The sequence below is a fragment of the Xenopus laevis genome, chromosome 9_10L (assembly GCF_017654675.1).
Source record: "Xenopus laevis strain J_2021 chromosome 9_10L, Xenopus_laevis_v10.1, whole genome shotgun sequence".
NCBI classification, from domain to species: Eukaryota; Metazoa; Chordata; class Amphibia; order Anura; family Pipidae; genus Xenopus; species Xenopus laevis.
In genome coordinates, this window is record NC_054387.1 from 5,541,460 (window position 1) to 5,562,023 (window position 20,564).

General features: G+C 41.5%; 1 protein-coding gene across 1 annotated transcript in view; it reads left to right on the plus strand.

Annotated features, from left to right (window-relative positions):
* adam11.L (ADAM metallopeptidase domain 11 L homeolog) overlaps nt 1-20,564 on the plus strand; it is a 30,360-nt gene that overhangs the window by 416 nt on the left and 9,380 nt on the right. Inside the window, exons 2-16 of the mRNA XM_018234833.2 lie at nt 1,268-1,455; nt 8,399-8,475; nt 12,234-12,297; nt 12,642-12,736; nt 12,977-13,037; nt 13,250-13,301; nt 14,150-14,202; nt 14,286-14,360; nt 14,659-14,730; nt 16,858-17,024; nt 17,537-17,621; nt 18,053-18,143; nt 18,245-18,296; nt 19,973-20,072; nt 20,456-20,527. Of these exons, the coding sequence (XP_018090322.1) occupies nt 1,268-1,455; nt 8,399-8,475; nt 12,234-12,297; nt 12,642-12,736; nt 12,977-13,037; nt 13,250-13,301; nt 14,150-14,202; nt 14,286-14,360; nt 14,659-14,730; nt 16,858-17,024; nt 17,537-17,621; nt 18,053-18,143; nt 18,245-18,296; nt 19,973-20,072; nt 20,456-20,527 (1,304 nt within the window). The remainder of the gene's footprint in view (nt 1-1,267; nt 1,456-8,398; nt 8,476-12,233; nt 12,298-12,641; nt 12,737-12,976; nt 13,038-13,249; nt 13,302-14,149; nt 14,203-14,285; nt 14,361-14,658; nt 14,731-16,857; nt 17,025-17,536; nt 17,622-18,052; nt 18,144-18,244; nt 18,297-19,972; nt 20,073-20,455; nt 20,528-20,564) is intronic.

Genomic DNA, 20,564 nt, shown 5'->3' on the forward strand with positions numbered 1-20,564 from the left:
TAAAGTTCAACGACAGTTGGGGGGGCCATGGGTCTGGCTATTTTCTCTGCCTTGTGTGTTCCCTGTACCATCACCTGTCTGTGATTCCTGTTGCATGTTGTATTTGTTTTCCAATTAGTATATGGGTTAGGGCTGGAGATTCCCTGGGGTCAGGTAGCTATGGATCCTACACAGCCCTGACCCTTAATGCACCAGCACCCTATCCCTCTCACCCTCAGTATGCCACCCCTATTGCTTTCTGCCCCCCCACTAGCATTCACTTGTATCCTCTCCGCCTTTCAGCTTCTTTCCTCTCCTCTGATTCATTATGCCTTTCCTTGCCTCCCCCTGTATTGCCCCCATTATTAGCACCATAACATACATACAGTATATGCTTTCTGGAGCAGCATGGGTTAATAGCTGGTTTCTAGGGCAAATAGGCACTAATGCACCTGGGAAGGAAGGTTATCCTTGCCAGTAGTAACTCCCCTCCTTTGGAATGATATAATGTGCCAATGACATACAGGGCTCCCCAAAATACAGTAAGGGCAAGAGACCTCCCCCCTGCATTCTGTAACATCCCCTCTTATACTGCAATGCATCAGGTAGATACAGTAGATCCAGGCAATGCAGGGAGGACCCATCAGCTGATTATACAGAGGGGGTGCTGTGCTTGAGGTCTGTGGGTGCTTTTGTCCCCCACCTGCTGAACCCATTGGAATTTGCCTATGGGGGGGGACAATTCCGGTCAATTCTAGCTGTTTTTTTACATGATCTCAGCCTCGTTTTACACTGCTGCCTCAATGTATATGTATATCCCACTCCTCAATGTCTTTTCTCATTTCTGTATTCTCTATGGATTCCTATTGATTCCCTGTGCACCATGACTCTTTGCCATCCAACTTGATCTGCCACATCCTACACACACCTTTAGGCCCCTGGTCTCCATCAGTCTATATATCTGTCTTTCTATGTGTCATTTATCTATCTGTCATCTACTGTCAGCCCCATTATTTCAGAACCACTGCTGTACTGGATCTACCAGGGATTCCCAACTGAAGGTGCTGGGTCTAGTGTAGCCTCCTCCCCTCAGTGGATTCCAGTGGAACGCATGACTATATAGGGGTTGGCATGATGTCTTTATATGACATCATCATTTTCAATTATTTGAATATTGGGTGTATTGAATATTTAGCCCACTGGGAGGGGGGTAGCCCTACATTAAAGTGGTTCTGAACGTTAGCTCCTTTTGCCATGTTCTCATTTGTCTCTGCCTTTCTCCCTGCAGGTTCTTCACTGGTCAATACCACAGTTTCCCCCATCACTGCTCATTCGGACTCCCCGAAGCGATGGCACCAGAAGCTCAATCACAAACAGATCACCCACCCCAGCCACTTGGTGGAGCACACCTCTGGAGCTGAGACCCCCAGATATCAGCTGGACACCAGGGTTAGAAGCCAGAACCAAAATGACCCGGTGAGTGTCAATACCTCTCAGTGGTGTCACTAGATGTTACTCGGCCCCACAGCAGATTATTTTTCAGGCCCCAAAATCTCTAGAAATGGACCTGTTTTACCTATATTTATTGAAATTGCATATAAATTAGGACCTCATGGGACCCCTAAACTTCCTGGGCCACCCTATAGCCTCTAGGTCTGCTTCCTCTGTAGATACACCCCTGATACCAATGTGTAGCAGTTACTTAGGGGCCACATGCGCTGGTGCATGGGGGCCACATTCCGAAGTGCATTTAAGCATGTGGCTTTTGTCTGTAGATGCTGCAGGGATGCAATCTAATTGCTATATGTGTATGATATAATGATATATATATATATATATATATATATATATATATATATATATATATATCATTATATCATATATATATATATATATATCATATACCCTCTGCCCCGGTGTCCTCAACTTCTAGGAAAGAGGGGCTGATTGTGTATTGTAAGTCAAGATGGTGTCAGTAGCAGAAGTCATGCCCTATTGCTGTAGGACTCCTACATTGGGGGTCTTCACCCAGTTTTAAACCCCCTGGTTCCCTTTAATGATAGAATATTCCTCCCTGTGATCTGTGATGGCCATAGCATATTGCAGCATTACATGCCCATGCACAATTACATATCTATACCCTGCAGATACGTCTCTAATTGCCATTTGGTGCAGAAGCTCCACCTGAGGCCATCCAGCTGGCGGACGCTGGAGATGTCACAACTGGAGCTGCAGTTTGAGGGAATATTCTCAGTGGGCTGCTGTACTTCTAGGATTGTACAGTAGCCTTAGCATTTGTATACAGCAACCTTTTTCGAAGGCTTAGCTTCCCCTTCAATAACGAAAAGGCAATCAGTGGCAAATAGCCAATAGCAGGACTCCAGGGGATTAGTAACGATCTATTGGCTTCTGTAGCACTAAAGTTTGTTAACCTGGGACTGATACCCCAATTGCTTTTGGGCCCAGTTGTCTCGGAGAACTGCTATTTGGGTTTGCCATAACTCATTCAGGATGGCTCTGTGGTACTAATTATATTATATGTGTCTGTTGCTGACCTATTTACCAGTGCTCTGCTAACGAAGTCTTCCCATTTACTACTGAGAAAGAATTGGATCCGGGGGGGGGGGGGAGGATAATTTCCAAAGATAGATGCCTTTAGAGAGTTTCTGTTTAAGGGGCGAGGGGTTATAGCCATAGTGCTTGTCTTAGCAGGGGAAAGATTTAAAGGGGAAGTTAAATGTGCTTGCGATAGAATGTCCTATTCTTATTAAGTTGGTCTTCATTTTTCAATTGCTTGCCTTCTTCCTCTGCCTCTTTCCAGCTTTCAAACTGGTCCCTGACCCCAGCAGCCAAGAACCAATTGCTTTGTGAGGCTACAGTTTTATTGTTACTTTATTATTTGTGTTTCTATGCAGGCCCTCTCCTCTTTCCTTCTAGTCTCTCATTCAAACCCCTGTGTGGTTGCTATGGGTAGCAAAGGTGTATCAGTTAGTTTGTAAGGGTGTTGATTTCAATCAATGTATTTAGGTCAGATGTGAAGAGTTCCCTTTCTGTCTGGAGGGCTGATATGTTCTTTACCATGATACTGACTATTTTGCTACTATAAATAGCCCAGTGGGTTCCAGGAAAAGCTTCTGCTAGAGAAGGGGATAGAGTTAGTATCTGTGCCTTTGTATTAACTATGGTGGAGCTGCTCTCTCCCTGATTTATGTAACCCTCTCCGCAGATGGGGATCCTAACTTTCCTGCATTGCCAGGGCCCCCTCCTTTTTTACCTGATTGGGGAAACTCTAAATACACCTTACAGGGTACCAGTCTGACTTGTGTAATCCTAGGACATCCTGATAATATTGGCCCCTTCTTTTTCCAGAAACAAGTCTGGTGGGCTTTTCTGCTTCTGGCTGTGCAGATATTGTATATACTTGTGGATGTGGTTGCGTGGGGTGTTCCACTTCTTTATTGACCCTGTGAAATGCAGGGAACTCTCATGCATGGCCAACGACCCACTAGCCTGACCACTAAATCACTGGACTTGCCATCGTGACCTTACACTGGGAGTGACAGATTGGCTGATAAATGCACCCAACTGCTTATAATGAGATTGGTCAGACAGATGGATCCCTAAGCACCCAGGCAGAACAGCAGATGAACTCATGAACTGATCAAGGCGACCATCAGATTGACCTCTCTTCCCAATAAAAAGCATCTCAGCTTGAAATGGTTGTGATTGGGGCAATCAGGTTGTACATGGACACAAACCCATGTTGCTCCAGTCAGGCCAGGAATGGCTCAGTGATGAGATTTCTGATGTCTCCAGGTTTTCTTCTCTCTGCCCCAAGGCTGCTTGTTCTTTTTTTCTTCCTCCCTGAGTTTCCCTGCTATTTCCGGCTTATTTCCCACTATCCTGTTTTCAATTGCTGTTCCTTTTTCTGCAATGCTTTCTACTTCTGTCCCTCTGCCTTTTTGCTCGCAGCATTGTGACCCCTTGCCCTCCTGCCTCCTTTTTCTGACTGATTCCTTTTGTTTCATTTATTTTGCCCCATTTTCTGTGCCTTGTGCTCCCCACCTTTATCTTTTCATCTCCCTAGTATCTTCCCTAGCCTCATTTTTTTCCATTTTTGCTACATTGTCTCCCTGTTTTCCCAAGAGCTGTTTTCCCCTTACGCATTTCGCTGCACAGTCTGTTTGACTGCCTTCTTCTCTGTATCGTATCCCACTCTGCCAAGTGCCTTCTCCCTCCTTGTTTTCTTTCTGTTTCCTCTCCATCTGTACTTTCTATGCCTTTCTAATGTGCTTCTGCTTTCCCAGCCTGTCTGCCCACATTCACCCAGCTCCTGTCCCTATCTCATCCCCATGTTCTCTCTGTGCCTCTTTATTTCTTTATTTAATTCCCTTTCAATTTATTTATTCGATTTGTATGGCCAGGCCTGGATTTGTGAAGAAAGTTAGTCCAGCACCCACTGTTTCATGAATAAAACGGCCTTTATTGGACCAAGGGCATTACAGCAACGTTTCAGACCAACTGGTCTTTTATCAAGCTTGATAAAAGACCAGTTGGTCTGAAACGTTGCTGTAATGCCCTTGGTCCAATAAAGGCCGTTTTATTCATGAAACAGTGGGTGCTGGACTAACTTTCTTCGCTAATATTGCCAGTGGAAGGTGGCCACTTGAGGACGTGCACCCAGCCAAAGAAGTGAGTTGCAGTTGTGCTGACTACTAATCTGCTATTGTTCAGGCCTGGATTTGTGGCAAGGCCACATAGGCCCGGGCCTTGGGCGGCAAAAAACAGGGGCGGCATGCCGCCCAGCCGCATTATGGGGACGTGTGCATCCCCATTCAATTACACCAGCTGCACCGGCGTTTTTCGCCGGCGCGCTGGGAAGGGGGGCGCTAGGACCGCGCGGCCGCCTGGTCGGACCGCACGGCCTAGGGGCGGCCGGCAAAGAAATCCGGCACTGTGTATGGCTAATTATAAGGAGCACATACACAGCCAGACTCTATATAGTATCTAAATGATTGGGCCTGGCAATAGGGTTGCCACCTGACCGGTATTTTACCAGCCTTGCCGGTAAAAATGTTGCTTGATGCCAATGTTATTTATAGGGAAAACCCAATAAAATATATTTTCCAGAAAAGGTGGAAACCCTACCTGGGAATCCAGATTCCAAACGCTCTGAGTTGAGTTCTGAGGCTTCTCTTCACTTTTTTTATCTGCTGTTGCAACATACACTAGCAGACACTTCAACTTCCATTTTAAATGGGTCTGCTGGTTCTTACTTTTGAAATAAGGTAGCAGAATGCAATGTATGCAAGTCAATGAGGGGGCTGGAGCCTAGCGGAAAGCTTACTTTTTTTGTTTCAAGAGTCAGAACCAGCAGTGTGGAAGGGCACAAACAAATATCACTTTTCTTGCAATGAAATTTCCAAACAACTTTTATTTAAAAAATTCCCACAACATTTAGTAATTCAGCATAGTTTAGTAATTCAGCATCAGAACTGTGCTCGGTTAGAAAATGTTTTGCTTCCTTGTTCCTTGATGCAAAGTCACGTGATTTTAAAGATTCAGATTTGGTTCGACCAGGCAATTGGATCACTCCGGATCCTGCTGAAAAAGACTGAATCCTGAACCGAATCCTGGATTCTGTGCATCCTTAGTTTTTGAATTAGCTTCTTCTTTCCAGCTTTCAAATGGGGGTCACTGACCCATCTAAAAAACAAATGCTCTGTAAGGCGACAAATGTATTGTTATTGCTACTTTTTATTAATCATCTTTCAATTCAGGCCTCTCCTATTTAGGCCCTAGCAACCAGATTGCTAAAAACTGCAAACTGGAGAGCTGCTGACTAAAAAGCTAAATAAGTAAATAGTCTGAAGTAATAAAAAATAAAAAGCAGTTACAGATTGTCTCAGAATATAACTCTCTACTTCATACTAAATATTTATTTAAAGGGGAAGAACCCCTTTCAATCAGCAGAGTGCCGGGGAAGAGTGATTTATCCCTGGTGTAAATTGGCATTAGTGCCATAACCCCTAACCACCAGACAGGTTTTTGTTTTTTGCTTTAATTTTTAAAAAAAATACATTTGATGGATGAAAACTGTTGATTGGTTGCTGTGGGTCATTACCCCGGTGTATATTTGCATGTTTCCTAGTAAGTGATTATCGCTCTGATTCACCCTTCTCGCAGATCAGCAGCTTTATAGAGCGAGTCACAAATGAGTCACAGCGAGATCAATGATCCTATAACTGAAGACAGAGCAAGGGACCTTTTTAGAAATAACACCAGTGCTGATATTTGCTTAAAAAATGTTAGTTTGCTACAGTATGCCGCCATTTATTTGTACCCAGGGTACCCTGCTTTCCCCTCCATCTGGCATCTCATTGCAACCTATAAATAAAGCTTCAATGACTGGCTATTGAAGAAGCAGCATGGTCATAGTCTTATTTATACAGAATTTCACACACAGAGTGGCCTGTGTTAGTGCAAAATGTAAAAGTAAATGGTCCTCTTTGTTTTTATTGTTTACACCACGGACACTTGAAGAGCCTTAGGGCTGTGCTAAACAGGGTGTATATTCCTCTGTCTACCACTATTACTGTCCCCTTTCAGCCTAAAATGAACGCTGGGGTCTGCACAAACTGAAAACAACCAGTTGTATCATTAATGTAAGGCTTTCCCATCAATGTCAGGCACATTAAAATATTCTGGCATGACCCCTTGAATTAGAAAAGTAGCAGGCCAAATGAAGGCTTATGTGAGACCTTGGGGAAATGAATGGAGAATAGTAGGCCTTTAAATCAAATGTAACAGACAGCTGGTGACCTCCATGTACATTTTTGAAATGTCGTTAGCGAATCGTAATTAGGGTTGCCACCTGGCCGGTATTTTATAGGCCTGCCCGGTAAAAATGATGGTTGATCCCAATGTTATTAATAGGGAAAAAAGATAAATATATAGGAAGGTCAGTGATCCCAATGTTATTAATAGGGAAAAAAGATAAATATATAGGAAGGTCAGTGATCCCAATGTTATTGATAGGGAATAAAGATAAATATATAGGAAGGTCAGTGATATGATCCCAATGTTATTAATAGGGAATAAAGATAAATATATAGGAAGGTCAGTGATCCCAATGTTATTAATAGGGAATAAAGATAAATATATAGGAAGGTCAGTGATCCCAATGTTATTAATAGGGAATAAAGATAAATATATAGGAAGGCCAGTGATCCCAATGTTATTAATAGGGAATAAGATAAATATATAGGAAGGTCAGTGATCCCAATGTTATTAATAGGGAATAAAGATAAATATATAGGAAGGCCAGTGATCCCAATGTTATTAATAGGGAATAAAGATAAATATATAGGAAGGCCAGTGATCCCAATGTTATTAATAGGGAATAAAGATAAATATAATAGGAAGGTCAGTGATCCCAATGTTATTAATAGGGAATAAAGATAAATATATAGGAAGGTCAGTGATCCCAATGTTATTAATAGGGAATAAAGATAAATATATAGGAAGGTCAGTGATCCCAATGTTATTAATAGGGAATAAAGATAAATATATAGGAAGGTCAGTGATCCCAATGTTATTAATAGGGAATAAAGATAAATATATAGGAAGGTCAGTGATCCCAATGTTATTAATAGGGAATAAAGATAAATATATAGGAAGGCCAGTGATCCCAATGTTATTAATAGGGAATAAAGATAAATATATAGGAAGGTCAGTGATCCCAATGTTATTAATAGAGAATAAAGATAAATATATAGGAAGGTCAGTGATCCCAATGTTATTAATAGGGAATAAAGATAAATATATAGGAAGGCCAGTGATCCCAATGTTATTAATGGGAATAAAGATAAATATATAGGAGGGAATAAATAGATAAATATATAGGAAGGCCAGTGATCCCAATGTTATTAATAGGGAATAAAGATTAAATATATAGGAAGGTCAGTGATCCCAATGTTATTAATAGGGAATAAAGATAAATATATAGGAAGGTCAGTGATCCCAATGTTATTAATAGGGAATAAAGATAAATATATAGGAAGGTCAGTGATATGATCCCAATGTTATTAATAGGGAAGAAAGATAAATATATAGGAAGGCTGGTATTTTTGTTTCAGAAAAGGTGGCAACCCTTATCATAATGTGTCACTGGGCACAGGAACCTACATTTCTATCTGTCTGTTTAGCAGAACAGGGTGGGATGAGCAAAGCCAGGCCAATTTGTACTGTTTGTGAATTATGGAGCAAGGTTGTGTATTGGTAAGGTGGAGCTTTTTACTGCTATGGGCAAACACATTGGTACAAACTGAAATGCCAAAACTGTGTAGGACTGTAATATTATTAGAAATAACAATTATTATTAATATAAATGCCCCTTTCATTTGAAACTGTTTTGCAGGAGGCCCATGTTACACACGCCAGTTTCCTTGTGCCGTTGTCTGGAAAAAATGTTATTCTGGATCTGGAACTAAATCAGTGAGTAACCAGAAATATCTGTATCTAATCATAAATGCAATACACATGCCTTATTACCTCAAAATTCTTGTTTACATTTGCTGAGTAAGGTGCCCTGGAATTAACTTCTCAAGTAGATGATAATACTTTGTGTGTGGTAGCTATATGCGCACCGAACCACAATCAATTCACACGTGTATTGATTCCAGTAAAACACAAACACAACAGGGGTCATTTGCATACCCAGGGGCATGAGTAGGGTTGCCACCTTTTTCAGAAAAAAATGCCAATAACATTGGGATCACTGACCTTCCTATATATTTATCTTTATTCCCTATTAATAACATTGGGATCACTGACCTTCCTATATATTTATCTTTATTCCCTATTAATAACATTGGGATCACTGACCTTCCTATATATTTATCTTTATTCCCTATTAATAACATTGGGATCACTGACCTTCCTATATGTTTATCTTTATTCCCTATTAATAACATTGGGATCACTGACCTTCCTATATATTTATCTTTATTCCCTATTAATAACATTGGGATCACTGACCTTCCTATATATTTATCTTTTTTCCTTATTGATAACATTGGGATAAACCATCATTTTTACCTTATATATTTGTGCCTAGCTTTCTGCACTTGTATTAGTACAGACATTGTCAAAATGATTAGCACTTGGATTGGGGTAAATGTAAGCTGAGGCGACCTTTATTGGTCCATAAATGAGAGATGAATCTCTTTAGTTTTCGGATGTGCCTGCACCTGGATACATTACGTCGGAACAGGATTTCTGTACCAAAATACTAAACTCTAGTGAAGAAATGTGCCCGTGTTTGAGAAGACGCGTAGGAGCGGGTTCTCGGCCTCTCGTCAGGCATTAGCCTCAATATACTGTGGAGAGACCTGAGGGGTAAATTACTAAGTGCAGGACGGGGTGAAAATTCAAAAAGTTCTATTTTTTTTAAATGATGTCACAAAGGTCCCATTGGTTTACCACAAAGCAGCATTTTACAATGGTGCCCACATTGTAGATTCTACATTTCTGTCTTTCCTTTTCATCTATGTCGTGCCGCTTGTTTACTGTCACACTTGCAGCACAACAAGAACAATAGACCCTGCTATGGCAGGAAGGGTTAAGCCCTTTATTACAACTCTCCTAAATAAACGTGTACCATGCCCTGCCCTCTACCCCATCTTTCTACTCTAACTTTCACCTCACATTACACCTCAAATGAGCTACTTGTGACAAGGCCCAAGTCAATCTGAACAGGCCTAGCAGTGACAAGTACCTCACAAAAGCAACCTGTCACAAGCCCCGCCCTCTAACCAATCATTGTCTTTAAATGAATCACATGGCCTAAATCTCTTTTGACTTACTTTTAACCATGTGATTCATTCAAAGACAAATGATTGGTTAGAGGGCGGGGCTTGTGACAGGATGCTTTTGTGAGGTACTTATCACTGCTAGGTCTGTTCAGACTGTCTGTGAGGAGGCTCTCGCATAAGTAACTTGTTACAGGCCTTACCCACAGCCCCCTGCCATTATATCTGAATATGCCTCACAGTAATAGTATACATATATATGAATTAGTGAAGGCAAACCATATGATATAATGGATGCAGCGTATCAGTTACTTTTGGCTGTGAAGCTCTGTTTTCTTCCCACTCTGTGTTGTGCCCCCAGCTGTCACTTTCTGAGAGATCTCTCTGTAACTTCATTAGAACCTGGAACCGAGGGTTAGAACAGCTTGGCCAATTAATGAGGAACCCTCGTTCCAGATGGAGCTTCATTAGTGGGAATATCTGCCAATTTTAAAAGTTATTGGCGCTTTTTTAGATTAATGATACATTTTAGTAACTATATTCCCATTGTATGACTACAGGAGACAGTATGAAGACAGGTTGAACACAGTACAAAAATGACAGGCGAAAACATGGCATCATTCCCCCCAGTTGGATGGCAGGGGGAACGCATCCCTATCCCACGAGCCCCCCTGCAGTCATAGGTTTCCCCCATTTATAGGTGTCTCGTTCTCAACCTGTGACCTTCTATTAGGGTTGCCACTTTTGCTGAAGGCCTAAACCCGAGGCCGTGGGGCGGGGCAGATAACATTGGGGGTGGGGCAGTGATGTAGGAATAGGCATGATGACATCAGAGGTGGGTACAATGATGTTGGTGGAGTTATGACACCAGGGCAAGGTTATTGCATCACTTAGATGCAACTGGCTAGATTTCTATCTTGCATTCTCAATGTTTTACTATAAAGTGTTGATGCCCACTTCAAAACCACATAGATGGCAACTAGTGATTTGCGGGCCGACCCGATACCCACAGGGTTACCTCTTCTTCTGCTCTCCCCGCCCGCCACCTTCAAATGCGGCTTCCAATTTCCGGGTTCCAGTTTTATAGTCTCACGTCTGCTCGCCCCATCCCTTTTGTGACATCCTTGTGACGTCATTGGCGGGGCAGGCAGCACAGCTCTATAAAAGGACCCTGGAATCGCGGGTGCGGGGGGCGCGGGTTGGAGCAGGGCGGGTTAGGAAAACCCTGAGCCGCACATCACTAATAGCAACCCTATCGCTAGCTATATTCTGCTTGATGATTAAGTCCAATCCTTTAATTACAGGTATGGGATCTATTATACAGAAATCAGTTATCCAGAAAGCTCTGAAATACAGCTATGCTCATTTAGAAAAGAAAACATTCTTATTTTTCATTGATTTCCTTTTTAAGTATCTGTAATAAAAAGAGATGAACTTTATTTGATAGTAACTGAGCCATGTTGAGGTGAGTATCTTAGTATTTAAATGCTTTTCGTGTATTGGCCAGATAATTGTTCAGGTTTCATAAGGCTGAAAACTGAACAGAATCTTCTATCTCTCCTGTTACACATTTATATTAGAAGGCACAGGAGGGCCCCCTGCTGTCATGGGGTTCCATCACTCACTATATTTACATGATGAGGAGGTGTCCTCTCCTCAACATGGGACCTTTATCCCCCCCTGTTTTGAATATACATAGGAAGGCACAGATGAGGAAGAAATCAAGGGAATCAATGTGGGCTCCTATAGAAGACTCTTGTGAAGCAAAACAATAATAATAGCATGATGCCATGGAGTTAAAGGAGAACTTAACCCTAAAAATAGGGCTAAAAATGCCATGTTTTAGTTACTGAACTTATTGCACAAGGCTAAAGTTTGAGCTTATCAATAGCAGCAATGATCCAGGACTTCAAACTTGTCACAGGGGGTCACCACCTTGGAAAGTGTCTGTGACACTCACATGCTCAGTGGGCTCTGATTGGCTGTTGAGAAGCTAAGCTTAGGGCTCGTCACTAATTATCCAGCAGAAAATGAGCTTCCCTGGCTGTAATATAAGCTGATGCTACAGGTTTGCTGATTATTAAATTCTGATGCTAATTGCACTGGTTTCTGTGCTGCCATGTAGTAATTATGTGTATTAATTACTAATCAGCCTTATATTGTGACATTTCTATTCTATGTGTACTGTATATTGTGAGTGGGTCCCTAAGCTCAGTAAGTGACAGCAGCACAGAGCATGTGCAGTGAATCAGCAGAAAAAAAGATGGGGAGCTACTGGGGCATCTTTGGAGACACAGATCTTTACTGCTAAAGGGCTGTGGTTGCCTTGGGCTGGTACAGAAGCACAAAACATAATGTACAACATTTCTAACTACTTCTAATGTCATTCAGCCTGGGAATAGTACGTTTCTAAGAGATATTTACATTTTGTTACATTTGCAGTCACCTTCTGTCATCGAAGTATGTGGAGCGGCACTATGGTGATGGCAATAGTTCTCATGTGGTGGTGAGTATTCTTGTTTCAGACTCAGAGAGCCCTGAAAAGTGAATATAACTGGAGCAGAAGAATTGCCAAAACAGGATAAAGGCTTATTCCCAGTCACAGAGAATGCCCTGAGGTTAAATTAGAATTCATTTCGTTTTCATTTCATGTCATATAAATAGAGAAGAGGCGATTTAGCAGAAGCTTTCAAATTTTTTGGCTTCAAGTGATCCTTTTCAGCACCATGCAGGGTCGCTTAGTCTGTAAAACAATTATATATATATCGAAACTATAGCTGTAACAGGCACTCTAGGATAGTTCTGTAGGAGTTCTATGATTTATGCATCCTTTCCCTCATTCTTGTACAGACTGGTGGTACAACTGGCAATCACTGTTATTATCAGGGAAAATTGCGAAGGGTAGAGGATTCATGGGCTGCCATTTCCACTTGCAACGGTCTCAGGTAAGAATTTTGAAAGCAAATGCTATTAAGTATACCCCTGATACATCTATATGACCCCAAATGTTAATAGATTCTATGGTATTTTTAAGTTGAGTGGATGGGGTCCCAATCTCGCCAAAATTCAGGCCTAGGGGACCCATTTCCCCCATGCTTTTATTTGGTTTTCCAGCAATTCTATGCAAGAGAGCACACAGGCTAAACAGGGAAAAGCTAATATAGAATTATTTTGTGTGCTTTCAGTGGGGCCTTTTCCGACGGAGTTTACACATATACAATATATCCTTTGGAACAGAGCACAGAGGTGAGTAAATCTGTGTAGTAAATGAACAGGATCGTTTATAGAACAATAAAATAGGCTTGGGAAATACAAATATGGAAATGATTGGAGTTCCTAATAACTGTGGATAGATTTACATTCCCTGTCTGAATTTATATCCATATATATGTACAAATAACTATACAATATGTTGTGGTCCTTTCTTCCTCTTTACATTTATTATATCTTTCTTTCAGACAGAAAAATGGCCTCATGTTATTGAGCGAACAAAAAAATGCACAGAGCCAGGTACTTATATAATACCTACAGTTTGGGCAAAAGGGGTTGGTGATACCGGGGTGCAGAATACCATGTTATTTTTTGGAACTGCAAATAAACAGCATTTACATACATAGCAAATACTGTGCTTAGTATACACAAGGGGTTAGGATTAGACCTCACATTGAAAAGCCTAGTAGTTGACTTTATGACGGATATTATCTTTGCTGTTTGTGGTTTTTCACATACTATGTGAGAAAGTTTGGGAGCCAAAGTGCTAATTGCTGTTAACTGTTAACTGCAAACATGGTGCCTTCTTGCTTAATTACACTTAAGATTGTCTATTAGCGGTTACAGTATACATTGTGCCCAGTGTGGTGTTATCTGACTCCACAGAAAGACGTCTGCAGATTTCAAATGTTGCTCATTGATTTGTCTTACCACTAATAGAATTTCTGCTAAAATAGGGCTATCAGGCTGGAAGGCCGTGGTCCAAATGGGATCCTACAACAATTTTTTTATGGCCCCCAGTCTGCTCACCAGCCCATAACATCTGTATATGACATCATTATCTGAATTCAATCCAGCTTTTGAGGATACATTATGAGAAATTATCGGAAAACTACATGTAAAAGGCTGGATAGCACTGTGTTAAAGGATGCATAGATTGGGCATCAGATTGGGCATCCAGTCTCAATAAGAAATATCACTGAAAGAAGGGAAAATTTAAGTTGCAGGAAATCCAAGAATTGCAATGAGATGATGAAGGTTACACTGAAGGCACTATATGGCTCACATGTTATATTAGCTCATGAATGAATATAAACATATATGTATTAGCGTACAAAGTATATCAATTTGAAATTCTCTTTCCCCAGACTGTGAACATCACACAATTCTTCCAGGCTCCAAAATACGAAGGAAAAGACAGGTTGGTGTAATATTATTGGAGTGTTCAGGGAGGGCCCAGTGCATATACCCCTGTATAATAAGGCTCTACCTTTCTATTCTCAGGTTCGTCGGACTTCACACTCAGCTCTGACTGAGACCAAATATGTTGAACTCATGGTGGTGAATGACCAATATTTGGTAAGTCTCATAGACTACCACTCCGAGCTACTATTTTCTTTCTGGGTCTCTGTAGAATTGTGCTTTTCAGGGCCCTTGCAGTTTCCATGTTGGAGCAAGAATTCCTTGGTGCTCATATAACTATTGTCAGGTCCTTCCTTCTAAATCCCCGATTACTGAAGTAATTGCTAATTGGTAACTGCACTGTTGTAGTTTTATACCTATTATATAAGTTATATGTATCTGTTTTATCTAAATGTATCTGTATATACACTGTATATCATTTTTCAAATTCCCTTCTCTCTTTTTCCTGGGCCAGTTTGATCAGCACCGCCAGTCTGTGGGTCTGACCAGTAGCTTTGCCAAATCAGTGGTGAATTTAGCTGATGTTGTAAGTATCCCATTAGGGAGCATTGCTGTGTCTCGTTCCTTACTTGTCATTCTGAAGAGATATTTGTGCAGAAATAAATATAAACTGCATACTTTAAACCCTACTTTATTGATATTACACGGATATTATAAGTTACTGAGGGGTTCTGTGACCATATAAAGGCACAAGGCTGCAGGCTGAGTTATACAGGGAACTCTGAGTATCACTCATGTATTATAAGGGATAATGTACCCCCTACTGTAAATGATAAGGATATTAGAAGTCACTGAGGGGTTGTTCTGTGACCATATAAAGGCACAAGGCTGCAGGCTGAGTTATACAGGGAACTCTGAGTATCACTCATGTATTATAAGGGATAATGTACCCCCTACTGTAAATGATAAGGATATTAGAAGTCACTGAGGGGTTGTTCTGTGACCATATAAAGGCACAAGACTGCAGGCTGAGTTATACAGGGAACTCTGAGTATCACTCATGTATTATAAGGGATAATGTACGCCCTACTGTAAATGATAAGGATATTAGAAGTCACTGAGGGGTTGTTCTGTGACCATATAAAGGCACAAGGCTGCAGGCTGAGTTATACAGGGAACTCTGAGTATCACTCATGTATTATAAGGGATAATGTACCCCCTACTGTAAATGATAAGGATATTAGAAGTCACTGAGGGGTTGTTCTGTGACCATATAAAGGCACAAGGCTGCAGGCTGAGTTATACAGGGAACTCTGAGTATCACTCATGTATTATAAGGGATAATGTACCCCCTACTGTAAATGATAAGGATATTAGAAGTCACTGAGGGGTTGTTCTGTGACCATATAAAGACACAAGGCTGCAGGCTGAGTTATACAGGGAACTCTGAGTGTCACTCATGTATTACAAGGGATAATGTACCCCCTACTGTAAATTATAAGGATATTAGAAGTCACTGAGGAGTTGTAAAAAAAAAAAGTAAAAAAGTGCCTGTAGTCCACCCCTTGCCTTTTGCCATGGCAAAATAATGCAGGGAACTGTCACAGACCACTGACCATGATAATGAGTGGGAGTGTGACACACTGGACACATTACTTGCCAACCCCCCCCCCCTTCTGTGCTGTTGGAATTGTTTATTGGTGCTCTTCTCAATAGTGATTCCCTTTAATCATAACATAGGAGCTTTCCTGCCTGGTGTCCCTCCATGTACTGGCCTTCTACCTTCCTACAGTCTAGTGCAAAGAGCATTAATGGTCCCATCTGCTTCCCTTGCTATTATTGCTTTATGACATGGACCCCCACCCACCACATTACCCAGCACACTAAGATCAATATGTTTAATTAACCTTCTTACTACCACTGAGCCTTCTCGTAAGTGATGTCTGAGCCGGTGAGGAAGTTGCCGACACATTACCAAAATTAGGGATTCTTTTTTAACCCTTACATACTCACCTGATGTTTCTTCTTCCAGTCCAGGCTGAATGTAAGGTTTCCCTGCCTGAACATTACGACTTGTTTGAGGGTAGGGCGCTGGCATCAATGACATCAAGAGAACAATCGTTCAAAGTATTTCTATTAAATATTTTGTACCCCTCTATAATACCCTTGCTAAAGAGAGAGCTTCAGGCCTGCAGAATATTAGCGCTTGGAGAAGGAGCCACCTTATATACCTATACATGTTGTTTTGTGATGTTAACATGGTTGCTTAATGTCTTCATGTTAATAGCTTTTTAATTTACAGTATGGGATGCATTATCCATTATAAATGAGCGATATATAGCCTGCAGCCTTGTGCAGAACCCCTTAATGACTTCTAATATCCTTATCATTTACAGTAGGGGTACATTATCCCTTATAATACATGAGTGATACTCAGAGTTCCCTGTATAACTCAGCCTGCAGCCTTGTGCCTTTATATGGTCACAGAACAACCCCTCAGTGACTTCTAATATCCTTATCATTTACAGTAGGGGGTACATTATCCCTTATAATACATGAGTGATACTCAGCGTTCCCTGTATAACTCTCGGATTGTCAGCATCTTGCAACCCCAATCCCTTTTACCATGACAGGTCCCTTATCACTGCTCTCTTCCCATATCTGCTTCCCCCTTTCCCTGCCCTTGTGCGTTCTTCACTCCCAATCCCATTAGATTTTTAGAGAACAACTAAACACCCGGATTGTGCTGGTTGGCATGGAGACCTGGACGTCTACAGACAAGATAACTGGAAGTGAGGATCCCCTTCAGGTTCTGGAAGAATTCATGAGGTACCGGAGAGCAGAAATCCCGGAGCATAGCGACACCACTCACCTCTTCTCGTGAGTCTTATTGGGTTAGCGGCACCTTCTTATATAACTCATTTAACAAGAGACTGCCTATGAGGTCCCTGCTTGTACTGAATACACAAAAGTCCCATCAATAGCAAAGTTCTAGCAAAGTCAAACTTTCTACATTCCATGTAAGCATGACCCCTGGGGACCAATATGGCTCCCTTCTGCCACTCATTATTATATTTCTCACATGGTCCCTTAATGGCCCAAAATGAAACAAGCAATATAGGCAACACCAGGCAGCTTGTAAAAATATAAGTGCTACACTACATTAATATTTAATGGAAGCCCATGTATTGATTGCATGACCTCCTCCTTAGACAAGCTTTAGAGTTGCTTTACACTTACTATAACCAATTTACTTTCATCCTAAATTCATCACCTACGCTTCTACATGAGATGGATCTTCAATCTGTTGTACTTATCATTGTCATAAGGTCACTTATGTGGGACTTTATTACCTATTTTTTTACACAAACTTATTTTTGTCTTCCCTTTAGAGGACAAACTTTTAAGAGCAGTCACAGTGGGGCAGCTTATTTTGGTGGCATCTGCTCTCCAACCCATGGTGGTGGCGTAAATGAGGTGAGTCTTGAATATAAACCTTATCCCTAATATCATATAACTCTGGTAAAGGCTAAGAGCATTATGGAAAACTTTCCACCACTAAAGAAGTACACAGCAAACAATCAGATACTTGCTTTTATTTTTCGCAACTGCATTAGATCAATAAAAACTGGAGTTTTGGGTTTCTGGACCAGGGTAGACCCTGCACTGTGTGCTGATGAAAATCGCTCATCTCCTACTGCTTGTTTTAACCACCTAGACTTGCTTTACAAGATATTGGTTTGGGAAACGTCAATATGCCTTGAAATAAGAAAAATTGGATATTTTAGTGGTGATTTCATGACACATGTTTATCTCCTCACCATGTTGCCTGATGATTTTGTACACCCCTAAATAAAAATATATCAGTCTTAGAAACAGATGTTCTAATTCTGTCTCCATCTCTGCAGTATGGGAATATTGGTGCCATGGCAATTACATTGGCCCAGACCCTGGGGCAAAACCTTGGCATGATGTGGAATAAACCACGCACTACAACTGGTAAGTTTTAGGTGGGTACCCTATGCTTGATCCTCTGCCCATACAGCTATTACTTCACTGGTGTCAGTGAGACCTATGGTGATCTAGATTCCTCTCTACAGGTGACTGCAAATGTCCTGATCTGTGGCGGGGCTGCATTATGGAGGATACTGGGTAAGTCCTACAATGGGAAGCATGTCTGCTGCTATCTTTGACCCCTCCAGATGGAGTTTGCACTATATTGGAAGCCCTCCAGACTGCCTACAAATCAGTATCTGGCTAGTAATCTGGCAGATATCTATAGGGCATCTCCTCAGTTGAAGTCAGCATCGTTGTGTTGATGTGCTCCTCTCCAGACTGGTCTCAGTGATCAACCTGTAGCGTTCCCTTTGGCCCTAGAAACAAGTGCATTTTATGCTCAGGGGTGAGGTTAGATGTCCATAATTCCAGTTAGGAATGTTGCCACTTTTGAGAGAAAGAACAAGGAACAAGTTTTGCATGTTTTAATGGCAGAAGCTACAGTATAGGGCTCCTGGTGTATAAAATATCTTGTACTCAGCTTGTAGTATAGAAGTATTCAAAGATGTTCTGCTCAGAAACAGCTTCCCAAACATATCTGTACATGGAACCACTTGCAGCATTGGAGTATAATTGCCCCAGGACTATGTAAAGATGCATTCTGGGTCTTGAACACTGAGAGATCAAATGTGCTGCTTCCCTTGAGCATGTTCATATTGCAGAAATGGATCACATAATTGCCGGCAACCCCACTGCCTCCCACGAGATTCCAGAACTTGCCAAGCCCCTTTCACATCCCTTGGGCACAGGCCTAGTTTCCCGGGCCCAGTGCTGCCTTGTTAGTGGCCTCGTTTATCTTAGCTCCGTATATAGCCAGGAGGAAGGTGCTGGTGCACTTCGAAAGTCTGCGACTCAACTGCCTTTCTCTATTAATGGTTCTGTAACTGACTGACGGAAAGAAGAAGCAAGCTGCTTAGGCTTTAGCTATTCATGAATAGAAGAGAGAAGCTATTTTCTACTCTAAGGGATATATTGCTATTTGTGACCTTTGGTGTAAGGCACCCATAAATGTTTCTCAGCCTCCAAGGAGTCTGAGTGAAGCCCATTGTTTTGTTTAGGCCTACGTACTAGTGGAATGATCCCTGCGCTGAATGTTGTGTCAAGACTAAAGACTAAGGCCATACAAAAGAGCTTTGTTTGGGGCACATCTGGCCTGTGGGCTGCCAGTTGGAAATCCTACATTTGACCTATGAAATGTTTTGTTGAGTTGTTTCTCCTCCGAGTTTGATGGTTTTAGATCTACTGGAAGCTGATGGTAGAATTCCATTGTACCGTGGGCATTCTCTGCTACATTCTTTGTTCACAGAAATTACTGTCATCGCTCTTAGGTGTTCTTGGTCCTATTGGCCATGCACAAACCATTCATGATCATCTCCAAGGGTCTCTTTCTTGTTTGGTCACCTCACCTTAGCTAGGAGATATCGGGCTAATCCGATAAGATGAGCCAAAAGAGCGAGGAACGTTACAGTCCTTGATCCAACAGGAATATCAAACCTACCCTACCATCAATTTTCTAGAAGAAATGAGCCCATTGAAGAGCCCCATACATGGGCAGATAAGCTGCCAAATCAGACTGAATCTGCCCATAACACTTTGTGATTCAAATTATGGAAGACACCAGGGTTCCAAGCATTCCATACCTGTATTTTCACTGTTGTAGGTACAAAAGCAGTATTAGGTGCTTAGGAGCTAAGGAGGCCTGAGCTCAGAGAGAGATATTTTATGGGTTTTTTTTATTGTGTTCTGGTGTTTTTTTATTTTACCATATTTAGATTCTACCTCCCCCAGAAGTTTTCCCGTTGCAGTGTGGATGAGTACAGCAAGTTCCTGCAAGATGGAGGAGGCAGCTGTCTGTTTAATAAACCCCTCAAGGTAATTAGAGTGCAGATGACTAATAGCAGACTGTTCTACTCAATGCAGCCATGTGTGTGTATTAACCTATTCGTCATAGCACAGCCATTGCTAGTCTTCATTTTCTCTTTAAATATAGTTCTCTGTGCAGCCTCCGTTCCTCCTGTACACATAACTTTATACGCTACACAAAGACTATACTGTATGTTACATATACGGAAATACACATATAGACAAATACAAGAGTCCTCTGCACTCAACCCATTATCGGGGGTGCAATGAGGCTGTGACCACAAAATACATATAGACAAATACAAGAGTCCTCTGCACTATATATATATATATATATGTATATATACATTGTTGCACATTCACATCTCATGGTGGGATTTTTTATTCTCCAGCTTCTGGATCCTCCATCCTGTGGCAACGGTTTCATTGAGATTGGGGAGGAGTGTGACTGCGGCTCTCCTGCTGTAAGTATAAATTGCTTTATTTGTCCGTCCATTCATG